At 40.0% G+C, this 17,696-nt stretch overlaps 1 protein-coding gene across 2 annotated transcripts in view; it reads right to left on the minus strand.

The window, feature by feature from the left end:
* Window positions 1-856: 856 nt before the first annotated feature.
* The window catches only part of CHRM5 (cholinergic receptor muscarinic 5), a 111,371-nt gene continuing 94,531 nt past the window's right edge, over window positions 857-17,696 (minus strand). For both annotated transcript variants that reach the window (XM_058293857.1, XM_058293856.1), the window contains one exon: window positions 857-5,795. In XM_058293857.1, the coding sequence (XP_058149840.1) occupies window positions 4,115-5,713 (1,599 nt within the window). In that variant the 5' untranslated portion in view covers window positions 5,714-5,795 and the 3' untranslated portion in view covers window positions 857-4,114. The remainder of the gene's footprint in view (window positions 5,796-17,696) is intronic.

Here is a 17,696-nt window from a genome sequence, read left to right on the forward strand (position 1 = left end):
CCAATAATGGACATTATTTGGGCTCTTGGTAAAATTTGAATATAGACTGTAGATTACAAAATAATACTGTAGCCATGTTAAATTTCTGGGTTTTTATATTCGTATTGTGGTGATGTGTTCTTAGGAAATATGTAGAGGTATTTAAAGATAGGGGCATGATGTCTGCAACTTACTCTCAAAAGGGTGAGAAAAAAGCATGTGTATGAGAGAGAGAGAGAGGAGTTGGAAGGGAGAGAAAATGTGGCAAAAAGGGGAAACTGGGTGAAGGATAGAGTTCTTTGTACTATACTTGAAACTTTTCTGTAAAGTTTATTTCGAAAGAAAAATGAGGTTTTTAAAAAAATTTATTTATTTTCTCCAAGTTTGCTTCTGGCTTTTTCTATGACACTTAAAAAAACACATACAACACATTTCCCTTTCTCCTCCCATTCTCAATCTGGTGTTCTTATTGGGCAAGGTAAGAGTTTACATGACCCTAAACTTGACTGGTTAAATGGTGTGGGGGTGGCAGATAGTACCATTTACAAGGGGCACCAGCTCTTTGAGCAACTGAAGAGGAAATGCGTCCATTCTGTTTTGTCAGAGTCCTTGCCCTCAAAGCGGCTGTGGTTTGAGGTCTGCTCCTCTTTCCTTATCTTAGTAAGGAAAAGAAGAATTTCAGCCACATAAATCATGTCATCATAAAGGGAGAAATCACAAAAGTTTGCAAGGGGAACATGTATCCCCATTGTGTACCAACCCCTCCCTTCTTAAAAGCCCATGCTAAGAGAATGTGTGTAGGAACCCTAATAGAGACAGATTTGTCACGGTAACCTGGGACCATTTTCTTTTTTAAACACTTGGCTTTGGATTACCGTGTGGTTTAATTTCTTTAATATCCAGAGCAATGTTCGTACAATACAGGAAAGCGCAGTCCCCACAGTCCCCACGTCCTTACTGTATCCCAGTATTTACAGTAGACTTCAAGATCTGTCAAGTGGATATTTCAGTCCATAGGTTTAGGGACAGATTTCACAATTACACAAAGGCAAACATCAGCATGGCCCTCAGAGGCCATTCACCATAGGAGCAAAACAGAGGCCAAGAATATTGGCAAAATGCTTTGTTTAACCAAAAATTGTAAGGAAAACAAAGATTCCTCAACCAGCCATCAAATGCACAGCCAAGGAGAAACAAACCACAATATTAACAACATTACAATATCCAATAGGCAACAAGTCAATGCTGTACATGGTTTACCGTAGAGCTTGAGAGCTAGGTCTAAGATCTGTAGTCAGCCTGTGCCCCACCCACCCACTGACCACATCCCTATAGTTTACAATTGGGTCTGCTCATTCTGAGGACCCCACTAGAGATCCTATTCAAGAGAAATCTAGTTTCCATAGTATTCTGGGAAATTTGTTTCATCTATGTCAAAGGTCCTAGGGAGTGTGAAAACAGTGCTGTCTCCCAGTGCCAATAATAAAGAAGGCATAGGCCTTGCAATTTCATAAAACAATGAACAAAAAGGGCTAAATCCTAGGTGATTGTGGAGTGTGCAAATGTGTTCTCAGTAACCCTGGGATTCTGGGTTCTTTTGTTCAAATTAGCTTGTTCTCTTCTCTACTGTGAGCAATGAATGCCCCAAATGGGCTTCAAGTGATATTCTCACAGAGGGATCTTGTTTTTGACAAGAATCAGTCTTTACCTACAAAAGAAGCAGCTGTTTTTCTGGATCTGGTGGAGCAGGTTTGCTCATGGAGTCACACCCTGTTGATAGGTCTGGGAGTCTCTGTTCTGGAGAACTGAGCCAATTAATTAATATTCTCTACTTGGCTAGCATCAACTTGCCCTTCACAGAGGCCTCAGCAGCTGCATTGCTTCTAAGATGTTTAATTGCAATGTCAAGTCCCTACAGGGTTGGAGGAGAAGCCTGGGATGACCAGCTTTTTCATGCATGGGTTTTTACTGCCTGGAAGCCTCCTTGGGATTTCATGTAAGGAGCTGATTATGCTCTTCAGTGGTGGGTTGTACCTCTTTTGTACTGAGGTTCGTACCTTATAACTAGGCAACTAAACTAGACATTTTTACGCTTAGCAAATGATGCTGAGTAAGAACTGGCCTGAGTTAAGTAAAATGAAATCTGCAGATTTTTTTTTAAAAGGACATGTCTTTGTGTGTGTGTGTGCTTTTAAAGATTTCTTTCTTTCTTTCTCTTCCCCCCTGGCTCCTCCCCCCATTGTCTCCTCTCTCTGTCCATTTGCTGTGCGTTCTTCTGTGTCTACTTATATTCTAATAAGGCAGCTCCTGGAATCTGTGTCTCTTTTTTTTGCGTCGTCTTGCTGCTCCATGTGGGTGGCACCATTCCTGGGTGGGCTGCACTCCTTGCACAGGGGCACGCCTGCGTGGGGCCGCACTCCTTGTGTGTGGCAGCACTCTGAGTGGGCCAGCTTACCAGGAGGACCTAGGTATCAAACCCTGGACCTCCCATATGGTAGGTGGAAGCTCTATCTGTTGAGCCACATCCACTTCCCCATATCTGCAGATTTTTAAACACAGCCGAGGACATAATCAGGTCAAATAATGAACTTACGTTTGACCGGAGGGCTTCAGCATTAAAATCCTGATTATAAACTACAATATTGCTTTTTAAAAATCTTTATTAACTGTATGCACTAGTTTATATTTTTTATTTCTTGCATGTTGGTTTATTTTCAGAATTATCAATGAAACACTTTAGAACCACTCTGTTTATATGCAGAATTTTCAATTGAATTTTATTTTTTAAAAATAATTTTGGTATTCTAATGCATGTTGAGAGCTTTTATTTTTATGTGTTACTATGATCTACACTTTGATTTTAAAGATGAATCTTTCATTTTTAATGATTGCAGTCAGCTTACCGGACCCTCAACTGTACTTTTGTGGGCTTTCATCTTTGAGAATTTGAAGAGGAATAAGTAAGTCAGTTCTGGGCCCTTACTTAAAAGTTGAATCTATTTAAAAAATGAAAGACTCTTTCCCCCTCAGTCCTCACCCTGCCTAAATATTACTTCTGGTTTGAGGCAGTACAGTAACTTGCTTATACCTGGGTGTGAATTAGGGACCTGGGTGAGTGAAAGCCCTGTAAAAGGGCCCTAGAAGAAGTTCAAAAGTATGCAATGGAACCACATTTTGTTTTCCATAGTTTGTCTTAGGCTTGCCCTGTGAAGAAATTAGAAAATAAGAACTCTGAAAATTGTTTAAGAGAATAGCCTAGAGGAATCTTTACCTAGTGAACAGAACATGAAGAAATGGGTTCAAATGGGCTTAAGATATAATAAGCTATATTTGTTTAGACAAAATGATAAAGATACTGGTGGTAAAAACTAAAATAAATGACTGAGCAGACTTGATCAGTTTTACTAGCAGAAAAGAGGCCCCTCTAAAGGGCGGGGTAAGATCAGGTTTCAGTGTCCTTCCAGTCCCAGGATTCTGAGAGGAAGGGTGGTTCCTTGGGGTTCAGCATAGAGTTGCAGGTCCTAGGAATTGGCACTGGTTGTGAAAGGCAAGAACAAGACTTTCACTCAGAGGTAGGAACACAAAAACATACTACAGTACAGACCACACATTAGCTGCTTAATAAACACTGATGAGTTGATGAAAAAATATAGTCTTAGAAGCCAGTTGAATATCATTCTCCTAACAGGTGACACTGACTTATATTCTTCTCATTCTCACTGGTATGAGTTGATTTCAGAGACACATACATATTGCACAAACCCTGTGACATGTTTCCACAAGGGAAGGCTTCCACCTGGTTCCTGCTCTTCCCCACAGATGGTTAGAACAAGATTCCCTAAGTCATTATTCATTGTGACCTAGAAGGCCTCTTCTCATGAAGAATCATGGGTATGTCTTCTTACTTCAATAGCAAACTGCATTGGCATCGGTGACCTTGGTCATAAACAGGAATCATTCCATATGGCAGCAAATGCTACAGCTCCTACTTTTCTGGCAACAGAACTCAAGTCTTTGCAAAGTCCTCAGGAACACAGAATGAGAGACGTCTTTTTGAAAATAAACAAGCCAGAATGAGCTCACTCATCCTCAGAGGAAGTTGACTGCAGCCACTCTTTTGAGGGGAGTTAATTTTTCATGGTAGCTTGCTATTGCCCTGCCAGTACAACTTTTCTTCCACTTTTTTCCTTTTCCATCTGCAGAGAAGCAGCATCTTAAAAGTCTTCCTGAAGGTTCTGTTGCAGAGAGCATAGCAGATAGGGTTGATAGTGCTGTTGACATAGCACAGCCAGTAGCCCAAGTGCCACAGGGTGACTGGGACACACTTTTCACAGAAGGTGGAAACCAGGACCATGATATTATAAGGGGTCCATGTGATGATGAAAGCCAGAAGAATGGCACTCAAGGTCTGGGCTGCTTTCCTCTCTTTGACAAGAACCATTCTCTTTCGTTTGGTCATTTGATGGCTGAAGGTGAGATCAAGACCTTTTGTTGAAGGGTCCTTGGGCACTGGGAAGGAACAGGGCATGATTTTCACCTTGTGACAACCATTGTTGGTGTCCTGGGTTCCATCAGCTTTTACCACCAATCTGAACTTATAGGCCACACATTTCTGACTCTTGGGTCTATGAGCAGCAGCTGGAGACAGGAAGTATTTTTTGGTGTCACAGTCATTTTCTTCAGTTTGTGCTTTCACAAACGTTTCCTTGGTTTGATCATCACTGAATTCTTCCTTTGGGCTTTCCTTCATTTGACTCTTATAGACCACTTGGAAGACAGGGTTAGTGTTGGACTTGTCCTCATCCTCTGAGGAAGGGTAGCTGCTGCAGGTAGTGAGCTGCTCAGCTTTGGCCCAGTCGGTGCTTGGGTCAGTGGGTTTGGATGGCTTCCCGGTGGTGGAGGTGCTCCTGCGGGAGGATGACCAGGAGGCCTGGTTCCTTTCCCTCTGGGCCAGAGTGGGCTGAGGGCAGCTAAAGCAGGACCTGAGCAGAGCCTGGTGAGCTGGTTTTCTCTTTTCAGCTTCTGCCACAGAGTCAGAGCCCTGGAGGTCAGCCAGGTCCTTGGTTCGCTTTTCTGTTTCCCGGTAGATTCTGCAGTAGAGGATAGTCATAACAGAAACCGGAATGTAGAAGGCAGCAATGGCAGTGCCAAATGTGATGGTGGGCTCAGAGAGGAACTGGATCTGGCACTCATCTGGGGGCACTGTCCGCTCTCCAACCAAATATTGCCAGCAGAGGATTGCAGGAGCCCAGAGGATGAAGGAGATCAGCCAGGCCAAGCCAATCATGATGCCAGCCCTCTTTGGAGTACGTTTGGCTCGATATGTCAGGGGTCTTGTGATGGAAAAGTAACGGTCAAAACTGATCACCAGAAGGTTCATAACAGAAGCATTGCTGGCCACGTAGTCCAGTGCAAGCCATAGGTCACAAGCCAGACTCCCCAGAGCCCAGCGTCCCATGAGAATGTAGGTTGTGTACAGGTTCATGGAGAAGATCCCAATGATGAGGTCTGCACAGGCTAAGCTGAGCAGGTAATAGTTGTTAACTGTCTTTAGCTGACTGTTGACTTTGAAGGAGATCATGACCAAGACATTACCCACAATGGTAATCAGGCTTACCACAGCTGTCACGGATGCTATGGTGATTACTTCCCACAGTCCATGGTGTTCCAAAGACTGGTGATTTACTGGGGTATCGTTGACTTTGGTTATATTGTAGTAAGATTCTCCTTCCATTCTGGTGCAACAATTTACGTTAGGATTAAGTCTTAGGTACAAGGCTGTTTTCTTTTCTCTCTTACCTCTTCCCGGCCAGTAGCTGGAAGAGAGGGAAAAACAATAATAGCTTCATTTACCACCATGAATTTCTTTCCATCCATTGCTTACCATTTATAGCGGATTATTAATCATGGCCCAAGCATTTTCAGAGCAAGATGATAACACTTCTAAGGTTGTAAGGACAATTTTATCACCCCTTTGAGCATTATGGTTAGCAATTTCTCAACACCCTTCTTTTATGTGTGGTTGCTGCCCTCTTGTGCTTCCAATAGGAGATTTTTTAAAAGAAGGGCTGGGAAGATAAAGAGGGCAAAGGAAAGGGGGAAAAAAAGGAACTGGGGTTGTTGGGCAGCAGAAAAGAGGAGAGAGCAGATGCTGTTAAGTTACTTTAGATTGCAATGACCTCAAGGGCAAAAACCTGGTTTTTTACACTCCTGGTATAAATAACCTAGACTGTTATGCACTGAGCAAAAGACAAGTTTTGTCTACTCTATAGTAAACTTGTTTCAATGATGAAACAATATTGAGACTCTGTTATAAATTAAGCCTATACTACACCAGTTCTCCCTGTCCCAGTGTCCCAACTCCAGGTATATACCTCGTTTTCATCAAAGGTATGGGGTGGGGTCTGAAATTTTCCCCAGGTGTGGAAGATATTGCCCCTCCCAACATTGTCCCTCTCCCTTTCTCTTTCCTCTTGGACTATTTGCAATTTATTAGCATTTTTTGAATTATTTTTTCAGATTATAAAATAATATGCTCCTTGTAAAGTTCAAGCAAAGTGAAAATGCATAACTTAGAAAACAAAAGCCTCCTCTAATTTCACCCTGAAGAGGTAATCAATGTTAAGAATTGAGTATATATTTTGGCAGTTTTTCCCCTAGGCATATAACAAACATTTAAATACAATTATTAAATTAAAAAATGGATGCATTTTTATGTACACGCTCCGTACTTCGTTTTTTGCTTAATAATACAGCATGGAAGCATTTTTGTGTCTACATCAAGAGCTACCATTTTTCATTTTAATGGCTACACATTATCCCACTGTACTATAATTTATTCGCTCCATCTCCTGTTAATAAATATCAACTTTTAAAAATAGAGGCTTCTTTTTCTTGTTCAAAAATACATGCATATGATAAAAACATTCAATGTGCTAAAAAAGTATGTGGTAGAAACAGGTCTCCTTCCCACTCATGTCCAGTCTTCTGAGCCCTCTTTTCCAGAGGCAAGCAATGTTACCATATCTTATCTTTCTTTTCAGAGATATAATATTGTGTGTGTGTATATACATATATATGAGAGCGTGTATATATATATATATATATATATGTGATATCATATATATGATTGTATAGAAGATATTATCCTAATAGCAAAATTCCAAGCACCTTGACATGATGTTAGATAGTGAAGGGAAAAGAGGGCTTTAAAATTTTAATTTTGAAATGCTTTCAAACTTACAGAATAGTTACAACAATAATACAAACCCCACACAGAGAACTCCAACATACTCCTATCCCTCAGATATGCAGAGCCACCAATTCCAACATTTTGCCACATTTGCTGTATCATTCTATCTTTCCATCAATCTATTCATCAGTTTGTCTATCTGAATATCTATTTATCAATTCACTTTCTGAACACGTGAGTGTAAGTTGTGTACATCATGATCCTTGAATACTCAATACTGCCATGTACATTTCGTAAAAACAAGGATATTCACTTACTTAACCACATTAAGTGCTGTATAAGGTTCCAGAAATTTAACATTGATATTAAGCTTAGTCTGTATTCCAATTTTTTCATATGTTCCAAAAATATCCTTTTGGGCCTTTTTTCTTCCATTATGAGATCCTATCCAGGGTCATACATTGTATTTAATTGTCATTGTCTCTTTTGTTGCTCATACTTTTTCTTTTAGTTGTAAGAATATATGTACAACATAAACTTTTCCAAATCAACCTCTCCCAAGCATACCATTGAGTGAGAGTACTCATATTTACACTGATGGTATACACTCACCATCTTCAATTACTAAAACTTTTCCATTCTCCAAACAGAAACCCTATACCTGCTATACATTAACTCCTCATTCCCCCTGATCCCAACTCCTAGCAACGTGTATTCTAATTTTTGTCTCTGTGAGATTTCATATTCTGTGATATTGTCTTTGATCCTGTAGGAAGTAAAAAGTAGAGTTACAAACCAGAAATAAATAGTATTGGCACTTATATTTACCCATGTTGTTACCCTTACTGGAGATCTCTATTTTTTCATGTGGTTTTAATTTATTGTCTAGTGTCTTTTCCTTTAAACCTGCAGAACTCTCTTTAGAATCTCTTGTAAGGCAGGTCTAGTGGTGACAAAGTCTCTCAGCTTTTGTTTACCTGGGAATGTCTTAATTTCTCCTTCAATTTTAGAAGACAGTTTTGTTGGATATAGAATTTTTGGTAGGCAATTTTTCATTTTCAATACTTTAAATATGTTATGCCCTGCTGTCTTGCCTCCATGGTTTCCTATGATGATACAATTCTTCTAGGATTTTTATGGTTCTTGCTTTTATTTTTAGGTTTTTGATCCATTCTGAGTTAATTTTTGGATGAGGTGTGAGATAGGGGGGCCTCTTTCCTTCTTTTGGCTATGGATATCCAATTCTTTAAGCACCATTTGTTGGATGGACTGCTCTGCTGAGCTGTGTGGGTTTGACAGGCTAGTCAAAAACCACTTGACCATACATGTGAGGGTTTGTTTCTGACCATCAGTTTGGTTCCATTGGTCTGTGTGTCTGTATTTATGCCAGTACTATGCTGTTTTTGCCACTATAGCTAGGTAATATAATTTAAAGTCTGGAGATGAGAGTTTGCTTTTTCTTTTTAAGATGTTACTGATTATTCAGGACCCCTTGCCCTTTCAAATAAATTTGATAATCATGTTTTCAATCTTTAAAGAAAATGCTGGTGTAATTTTTATCAGGATTGCATGGAATCTGTATATCAATTTGAGTAGAATTGATGTCTTTATGATATTTAGTCTTCTAATCCATGAACATGGAATGCTCTTCGAATTATTTAGGCCTTTTTTGATTTCTTTTGAATTGCAGTTTTCTGAATACAAGTGCTTTACATCATTGGTTAAGTTTATTTCTATTTGAGTTTAATCTGTCATATTTTATTTTCACCACTCTTTTGACACTTTTGGTTACTTTTATTGATATAATCTTCATTTCTAGACTCTCTTCCAGGCCTCTCTCTCTTGTCTTTTCTTTTCAGGTTCTAGCATACCCTTTAGCATTTCCTGAAAATCTGGTCTCTAGGTTAGAAATTCTCTCAGCTTCTGTTTATCTGTGAATATTCTAATCATCCTCATTTTTGAAGGACAATCTTGCTGGATATAAGATTCTTGACTGGAAGTTTCTCTCTTGTAGTATCTTGAATATGTCATACTACTGTCTTCTTGCCTCCATGGTTTGTGGTGAGAAGTCAGCACTTAATCTTATTGGCTATCCCTTATATGTTATGCATTGCTTTTCTCTTGCTGTCCTCAGAATTCTCTGTCTTTGATGTTAACATTCTGAGTAGGTGTCTCAGAGTTGGTCTATTCAAATTTTTTTCAAATGGGAGTATGTTGTACTTCTTGGACATGGATATCTATGCCCTTCAATAAGGTTGGGAAATTTTCTACCATTATTTCTTCAAATATTCCTTCTGCCCCTTTGCCCTTCTCTTCTTCTGGGACACCCATGACATGTATGCTTACACATCTTTTGCTGTCTTTAAGTTCCCTGAGACCTTGTTCAATTTTTTCCATTCTTTTCTTCATCTGTTCTTTTGTATATTCACTTTCAGAGGCCATTTCTTCAAGCTCACCAATCCTTTCTTCTGTCTCCTCAAATCTACTATTATATGATTCCAATGTTTTTTAAAATTTCATTTATTGTGCTTTTCATTCCCATAAGATCTGCTATTTTTCTATGTATGTTTTCAAATTCTTCTTTATGCTCATCCAATGTCTTCTTAATATCCTTAATCTCTTTAGCCATCTAATTGAATTTATTAAGGAGATTTGTTTGAACATCTATGATGTCTCAACTCCTTTATGTCATCTGGAGGCTTATCTTATTCCTTTAACTGGGCCATAGCTACCTGTTTCTTGGTATGTATTGTAAATTTTTTTGGTGTCTTGGCATCTGGCCTACTAGAGTATTTATTCTGGGTGTAGTTTTTCTCTTTAGTTTAGGACTTCTTGCCCTTTCTCCCTTACTGGTTGTGCAGTAGGCTTCAAGGATGTAGTTGGTGCTATAAGCTGTGAAGTTCAGCTGCCCTCATTGTGCCAGGAACCAATGAAACTTCTCCCAACTTTCTCCTTTGCCAGGGGTAGGGACAGAGTCGCAGCTGTGTGGAATAATCCAAGCCATGTAGGCCTAGACTGTAGTTGCCCAGAGAGACTGATGAAGCCTCATAGTTCTTTCTCCCCTGCCTGGGGCAGGGATGGAACTGCAGGTGTGGGCAGCAATCTATGCAGTGCAGGTCTAAGATGATTGCAGTTTCCCCAGTAGACATGATTATTCGGTCTGTGCCAATCAAAGATACCTGCAGTTATCTGGATAGGCTAGTGCAGGGTCTGCCAGCCTCCTTTCTGCCAGAGGTGGGGCTGAAGCCTAGGCTAGGGCTGCAGGTCAATCTGGGTGAAAGAAACTGGTTCCTACCATCACTGTGCTCTTTGGTCCTGGGTTCCCCTCAGGCTGGGAGTGGAGTCAAAATGGGGCCACTGGTTTCCCTCTGACCTGGACAGATTCACACCCTAGCTGTTCCTAAGGTTAAACCTTAGACAGCTGAGTCCACCAATCAGTAGCCAAAATCAGTGGCCAACCATTTCCTCCCCTGTCTTTGGGAAATGGGGCTTCCAATTCCAGCCACAGAATAGCTCCTGAGGCAGCGTGTATTGGCATGGAGTGCTCTACTTACGAATCTTCTCTGCAGATGGGCAGTCTCTTCCTTCCATTCCTTCAAGGATGTTGTGGGATGCTCTTCTAGTCTCCTGGACCCCCAAACAGATGCTTCAGCTAGCTCCAATAGCCCTGGGTATTTACTAACTGTCCTGTAGCAGGAGGTGATTCTAGGAGCTCCTTTCTCTGCTGCCATCTTGCTCGTTGTCTCCCCTCCTGCCTTTTTGTTTTTTTTAGGAGGTACCAGTGATTGAACCCAGGACCTTGTACATGGGAAGCAAATACTCAACCACTGAGCTACACCCACTCCCCAATCCTACTGCTTTTAACTAGACTTTTTCTCGATCCAGTGCTTATCATGTTACTGCAGTCCTTCAACTTTTCTGAATCTTTGAGAAAGATGTTTCTACTAGTTCTTACTGGTTGTTCAAGGCTTCTGTGGGTGTTTTTAAAAAAAGATTTATTTTATTTATTTATTTCTCTTCTCCCCCCCCCCCTTGTTTGATGCTCACCATCTGCTCTCTGTGTCTGTTCGTTGTGTGCTCATCTTCTTTATTGGAAGCTCCAGAACCGAACCTGGGACCTCCCATGTGGGAGCGAAGCACCCAATGGCTTGACCCACCTCTGTTCCCTATGGGAACACCATATGGGCAATATCTGCTCTGCCTCTTGGTTAGTCTTGATACATCTTCAATAATAGTAATTGATATAAAGATGACAAATTCACGAAGGACTATATTGATTTCCTTGTTCTATATTTTCAACTGTATTTTTGCATGAATTTTATAACATTTCAAATTCAAGGTGGTACTGAATTGATGATATAGTCTTGTACCAGGAACCAGATTTTCCCTCCAGACTTCCTGGTCTTGTTTACTTCTTCAGTTCCAAAACCATATTCTTCTTTTAGGTGCCTTTTCATTCTTGCTGTTACTGCCCTTGACTAGTCTTGTTACTTCATATCTACAACCCTGCCCCCCCTCCTACAGTGCTATCAATGTCCTAAGAGCCAACAAGGCAAATCCCAAGGATACCAGGTTACTAGGCAGAGACTGTCCTGCACCTAAAAAGAAGCAAAGTTACTTTTTACCCTACAATTCTCTGGGCAAATGCCATCACAGATTGTCTTCTTTTCCTTTCTTTTTTTTTTCAAAGATTTATTTTATTTATTTATTTCTCCCCACCTCCTCACTGTTTGCATTTGCTGTATCTGCTTGTTGTCACAGATTGTCTTCTAGTTGTCAGATCTAAGCAGCACAGTGTAGGAAAGGACCCACAGTAATTACTTCCTCCTTTGTTCTTCCTTCCTTCCTCCCTCCCTCCTTCCCTCTTTCCCTCTTTCCCTCCCTCCATCTCTCCCTCCTTTCCTTCCACAATGTTTATTGAATGTCTATTATATGACAGCCTCTAATGCTGGGGATGCCATAGGAACAAAATGTGGTCTCTGCTTTCAAGATGGTAGTTGGGTTCTAGATAATTAGGCAGGAAAAAATAGCAATGGGTCAGTACAGGGTGGCATGAGGTACATGTGAAGTAATCTAACCCAGTTTAGTGGGAGTGGGGGAGCACTGAGCACCTAAGGAACAGGTGTCTAAGATGAGACTTGAAGAGTGAATGGGCCTTAGCTAAGCAAAAGGGGTTGGGAAAAATATGTGTCAGGCTCAGCAGGGAAGAGCTTGTTTATGAGCACAGGGACAAAAGAGGAGGAATGGAAATAAATACAACAGAGCTGGATCATCAGTTAGGAGGAAGTGTGAGAAGTGCAGTGAGACTGGAGAGGTTGGCAGGAGTAGGAGGGGCAGGAAAGAACTTGAGATAAAAATTCACTTTCTGGAAGGACTGTGTCAGCTTATTCCAGACTCCCCATCTACTCTGAAGGTAGTCCCAACATCCAGAGTGTCGTGGGCATTCTGGGGAGTAGTAATAAAATGAACCGACTACTTGCTGAATTTTTCTAGTCAATTCTTCAAAATAGAAATAAATCATATTCCAGAAGAATTTGATTTTCAATTTGATTTTGTTAGAAGGTTGTGAGCAGTTTATGAAAAGTTCTGGGACTTTGGGCATGTACATACTCCTGTGAAAATGCATTGTTTTAGTTTACCAAAGGGGTCTCAATGCAAAGTACCAAAAATGGGATAGCTTTTATAAAAGGAATTTATTTTGGATAATAGCTTGCAGTTCCAAGGTCATGGAAAGTCCAAATCAGGGCACCTTAAGTGGTGCTTTCTCACCATAGTCAGCTACTGTTCATTCTGTTGTGTGGGCACATGGCAAAGCAAGATGGCTGCTGATATCTGCAGAGGTCTCAGCCTTCTGCTCCAGGCTCACCATCTCCTTTTGAGCTACTTTGTGAGCCCAGTTTCTCTGTGCCTCTTGAGGTTTCTGTTTTCCTGAAGTACTCTCTCTCTCACACTGCAGAATCAAATATGCCAGCTTCCCTCTCCTGTGTCTGTCTGTGTTTGTTTGTATCAGACCTATCAAGGGGGCAGAGATTCAACCAGAGTCAGACTGCACTGATGTAGTCCAATTAAAAGCCCTAAAGTAATGTTATCAAGTAATCTAATCAGAAGACCCTCAACCAAATTTAATGTAATCAAATGGTATCACACCCAGAGGAATAGATTAGTTTACAAACACAATCTTTCTTTTTTTTAGGATTCATAAAGTAATCTCAAATTGCCACACAGATGTATAACCTGGCTACATCCTTTCTCTGGCCTATTTTTTCATACAAGAAACAATACAGAAATTGAAGTATGGGACTTAAGATACTTAAATTTCTATGATTTTGTATATTACAGAGGTATCATTTATACTAATGGATACACAATTTTACAATAGACACTTAGATAAATGGAAAAGGGAATCATTTGCAGTGACAACATCATGTCATAATTACATAACTGAATCTGGCATTAGGCAGTCTCAGCTTCAAAACCTAGTTCCATTATTTACTGTTTGACTTTGGGTATATTACCTAAGTCTCAGATTTTTTTTTTTAATCTTAATAGTCCTTACCTCATAGGATTGCTTTAAGGATTAAATGAGACAACCACATTGTGATAAGCAGTGTCTGACTCATAAAGACTGTTCGTTATGAAGTAGCCATCCAGCAAGGTGGACATAAAATGACTCTGGGGAGCAGAGTTATAGCTTATGTGGTTAAATGCCTGCTTTCCATGTATGAGGTCTCAGGTTCAATCCCCAGTACCTCCTAAAAACAAAAAACAAATGAAAAAACCAACTCTTATTGGCTGAGTGTCTGATTCCCACATACAAGTTCCTGGGTTCAATCCCTCATACCTCCTGAAAATAAGATGATTCTTCCTACTGTAGGAAAGGGTCTGAGGCATGGTATAGTATATGATGGGGTAGAATAAAATGCCTAAACCATACTGTTTTACAGTTCATGGACTAAATTGGCTGTTTTAGATGCTTCATGGTCCTAATGATACTTTTTCCTTTAGGTTTGTTTAAAACTTTATTTAAAAAAATTTTAAAGGTAATACTGGGGAATGAACCCAGGACCTCATACATGCAAAGCAGGTACTCAACTACTGAACCACACCCACTCTACCCCTTTAGTTTTTGTTGTTGTTTTTTTAAAGATTTATTTTATTTATTTATCTCCCCTTCCCCACCCCCCCTTGTCTGCGCTCTGTGTCCATTCGCTGTGTGTTCCTCTATGTCTGCTTGCATTCTTGTCATCTGGCACTGGGAAATTTTGTCGCTTTTTTGTTGTGTCATCTTGCTGCATCAGTTCTCTGTATGTGTGGTGTCACTCCTGGGCAGGTGGCCATTTTATCGCGGGGGACGGCTTTCCTTGCAGGGCACACTCCTTGTGTGCAGGGCACCCCTACGTGGGGGACACCTCTGCATGGCACGGCACTCCTTGCGTGGTAGCACTGCACATGGGCCAGCTCACCACAGGGGTCAGGAAGCCCTGGGTATTGAACCCTGGACTCTCCATATGATAGGTGGACACTCTATCAGTTGAGCCACAACCGCTTCCCCTCCTTTAGTTTTTATAGCTGGCGCTATATAGTATCTTTACCTCTAGGATCATGTATTAGTCAGCCAAAGGGGTGCTGATGCAAAATACTAGAAATGGGTTGGTTTTTATAAAGGGTATTTATTCGGGGTAGGAGCTTACAGATAGCAGGCCAAAAAACATGAGTTACTTCCCTCACCAAAGTCTATTTTTACATGTTGGAACAAGATGGTTGTTGACGTCAGCCAGGGTTCAGGCTTCCTGGGTTCCTCTGGGCTCAGCTCCTTTCGTTTCTCCACAGGGTCAGCTGTAGACTATCAGGTGAATGGTCTGTCTCTCACCCTGGGGTTTCTGCTGTGTCTAAGGGGCCTTCTCTATTCCTCTGTATTCTTCTCCTGGCTCAGGTCTTCTCTTCCCAGGGCTTGCTTCTCTTTCTCTTTCCTCTGTGTGCTGATTTCCTGGGGCTCCAGCTTAAGACTTCAGCATCAAACTCCAACATCAAAACTCCAACGTCAGAAAACCCCAACTCTGTCCTTTGTCATGCCTTTTATCTGTGAGTTCCCACCCATCAAGGGGTGGGGACACAATGCTGTCATGTCGTGGTGCAATCAAAGCTCCAGTCATAATTCAATTATGCCCAGGTACAGACCAGATTACAAACATAATCCAATATCTATTTTTGGAATTCATACCCATATCAAACTGCTACAGAACATAACAAATTGTTTCTAACCATTAAAACAGGATAACCTTGAAGAGAGGCCAGACTGTTGACCCAATCTTCCTTAAAGTCTGTTCATTAGTATAGGACAATTTCAAGATGCTTGATTGAAAAAAGAAAAATAGTTCTATAGTCAAATAAGCTTGAGAAAATACCATATATTTTACAGAGCTCTCAGAAATACAAGACATATGTCCAAGAGGTCCTACAGTAAAGAACAATATTTAATTTAGTTTAACCTAGAGGCAGGTTAGCTTATCCATCTTTTCCCAGAGGAATATCTGTTAATATCCCATAGACTACATGGCACACATTTGGGAACACACACTGAAGTAGGAAAATGGTGATCTGAGTTCTCCTTCCAGTTGAAATCTTGTGATATGATATGTCACATATCTTCTCTGGGCCTCAGTTTCCTTATAAATAAACTTAGAATTGATGATTTATCCTTTAAAATGCTTTCAGGCTTTTCCTACAAACTCACAATTGAAAAACATTGGACTATGCATTCATTTTAGACCTCAGATCTTTTCTCTTGTTCTCAGCTAGGTAAATAGCAGTTACATAGCTGCTCTGGAAGGTAAGTATAATGAAAACAGCTCCAGGCTAATTTTGAATCCTCAATTTTTCCATTTGTTAAATGGGTATAACAATACTTTACAGGGTTGTTTTGAAGATCCTAAATGAGATAACATAGGGAAACCACCAAGTCCTACACAAATGTCAGTTTTTGGTTTTAATTATTACAAAATGAAGGGTTAGTTTAGGGCAGGTCAATGGATTTCATCCTAAGCTGCTCATTAGAGTCATGAAATATTTTTATGAAAAATATTCATGTTTGTGACCCACCACAGGCCAATTAACTCAGAATCTATGCAGAAGGGATTTGGATATCCTTTCATTTTGAAATTTCTCCAGTGATGCTAATGTGAAGTCAGGATGGAAAACCAGTGACTTTTCTAGACCCTTATTACTCAAAGGGCAATCAGTAAACAGGTAACATTGGCATCACCTGGAAGGTTGGTTGAATTGAAGAATCTCCAGGTCTAGAATCAGTGCTTCTCAAAATTTAATGTGCATATGAATTACCTGCTAGATCTTATTAAATTGAAGATGGGTGAGGTTTGCAATTCTGCATTTCTAAAATGCTCCCAAGTGCTCCCAATGCAGTTGGACCATGAACCACCCTTTAAGTAGCAAGGTTGAGGATAATTTATGAACTTCCTAAGAAAAGGGAAGCTTAAGAGATGCTGTTAAATTGGAATTTTCCTTGAAATGGGCAATAACTTTTGGATCTCCCTCTGCCTTCCAAAGACATTTGAATATTTTTCATTTCTCCTATTTGAAATCAATTCAACCTTCCTTGCCAGCTTTAGCTCTCCTTATTCTTTTATTTTTTCTTTTTTGGAGAAAGATTTTTCCTCATTCCTAAACTATTGGGAGTGGACAGATCTTTGCACAGACAGATGTTTGGAATATGAAACAGATTCCATGGCAGAAGAACTAATTTCTCTTTGTTGATGATAGTTGAGTGTGAAAACTGAGTTTCAGGCATGATAGCTTTCCACAATAAAATTTTTGAATCCTTAAAAGGTTTTTGAGTAAAAGATTTTGTTTTACCATGGGATATATCTATGGATTTTTTTGGTTGTGGAAGCAATTAAAATATGAAGTGGGGGTGGAAATCCTTCTGAACTCTTATTTGGTTATTCATACTTTAAAAAGTTTTCATTTTTCATCCACACTATCAAAACTGTGTTTATTTCTAAGATACCAATATTAGCAGAGAGCAGTAATCTCTGAGGTTTATTTTCCACTACTAAACAGAGCCAAAGAATCCTAGAATGATACAAGTCGCTGAGTTCCCAATCTTGGCAGATTCTTCTTTGTTCTTTGTTGTCAATAAATTACAAACTAAGCAAAATAACATTTTTTTTTAAAAAAGGGGAACACTGATTATCAAGTGAATTTCTTTCCTTGTCAAGTGGCCTTGATGATTTCTGGAACTTTACATTAGGTGAGCTTAGACCTTGCTTCATTGAAATATATTTTCTTTGAGAAACTTTGTGCCTTAACTGCTCCAAGCTGCTCTTCATTGTTTCTATAGCAACCACAGTAGAATACTTTAATAGAACCTACTGTTCAATGACATCATCATAACCAGCCATGTTATTATCATGCAGAGAGTATTGATAAGCAGCTCATCCCCCTCCTTTCCTTTTAAGAACAAATCAAAGCTTAAAATACATGTGGTGAAGAATTAATACCAGTCCTT

The sequence above is a fragment of the Dasypus novemcinctus genome, chromosome 3 (assembly GCF_030445035.2).
Source record: "Dasypus novemcinctus isolate mDasNov1 chromosome 3, mDasNov1.1.hap2, whole genome shotgun sequence".
NCBI classification, from domain to species: Eukaryota; Metazoa; Chordata; class Mammalia; order Cingulata; family Dasypodidae; genus Dasypus; species Dasypus novemcinctus.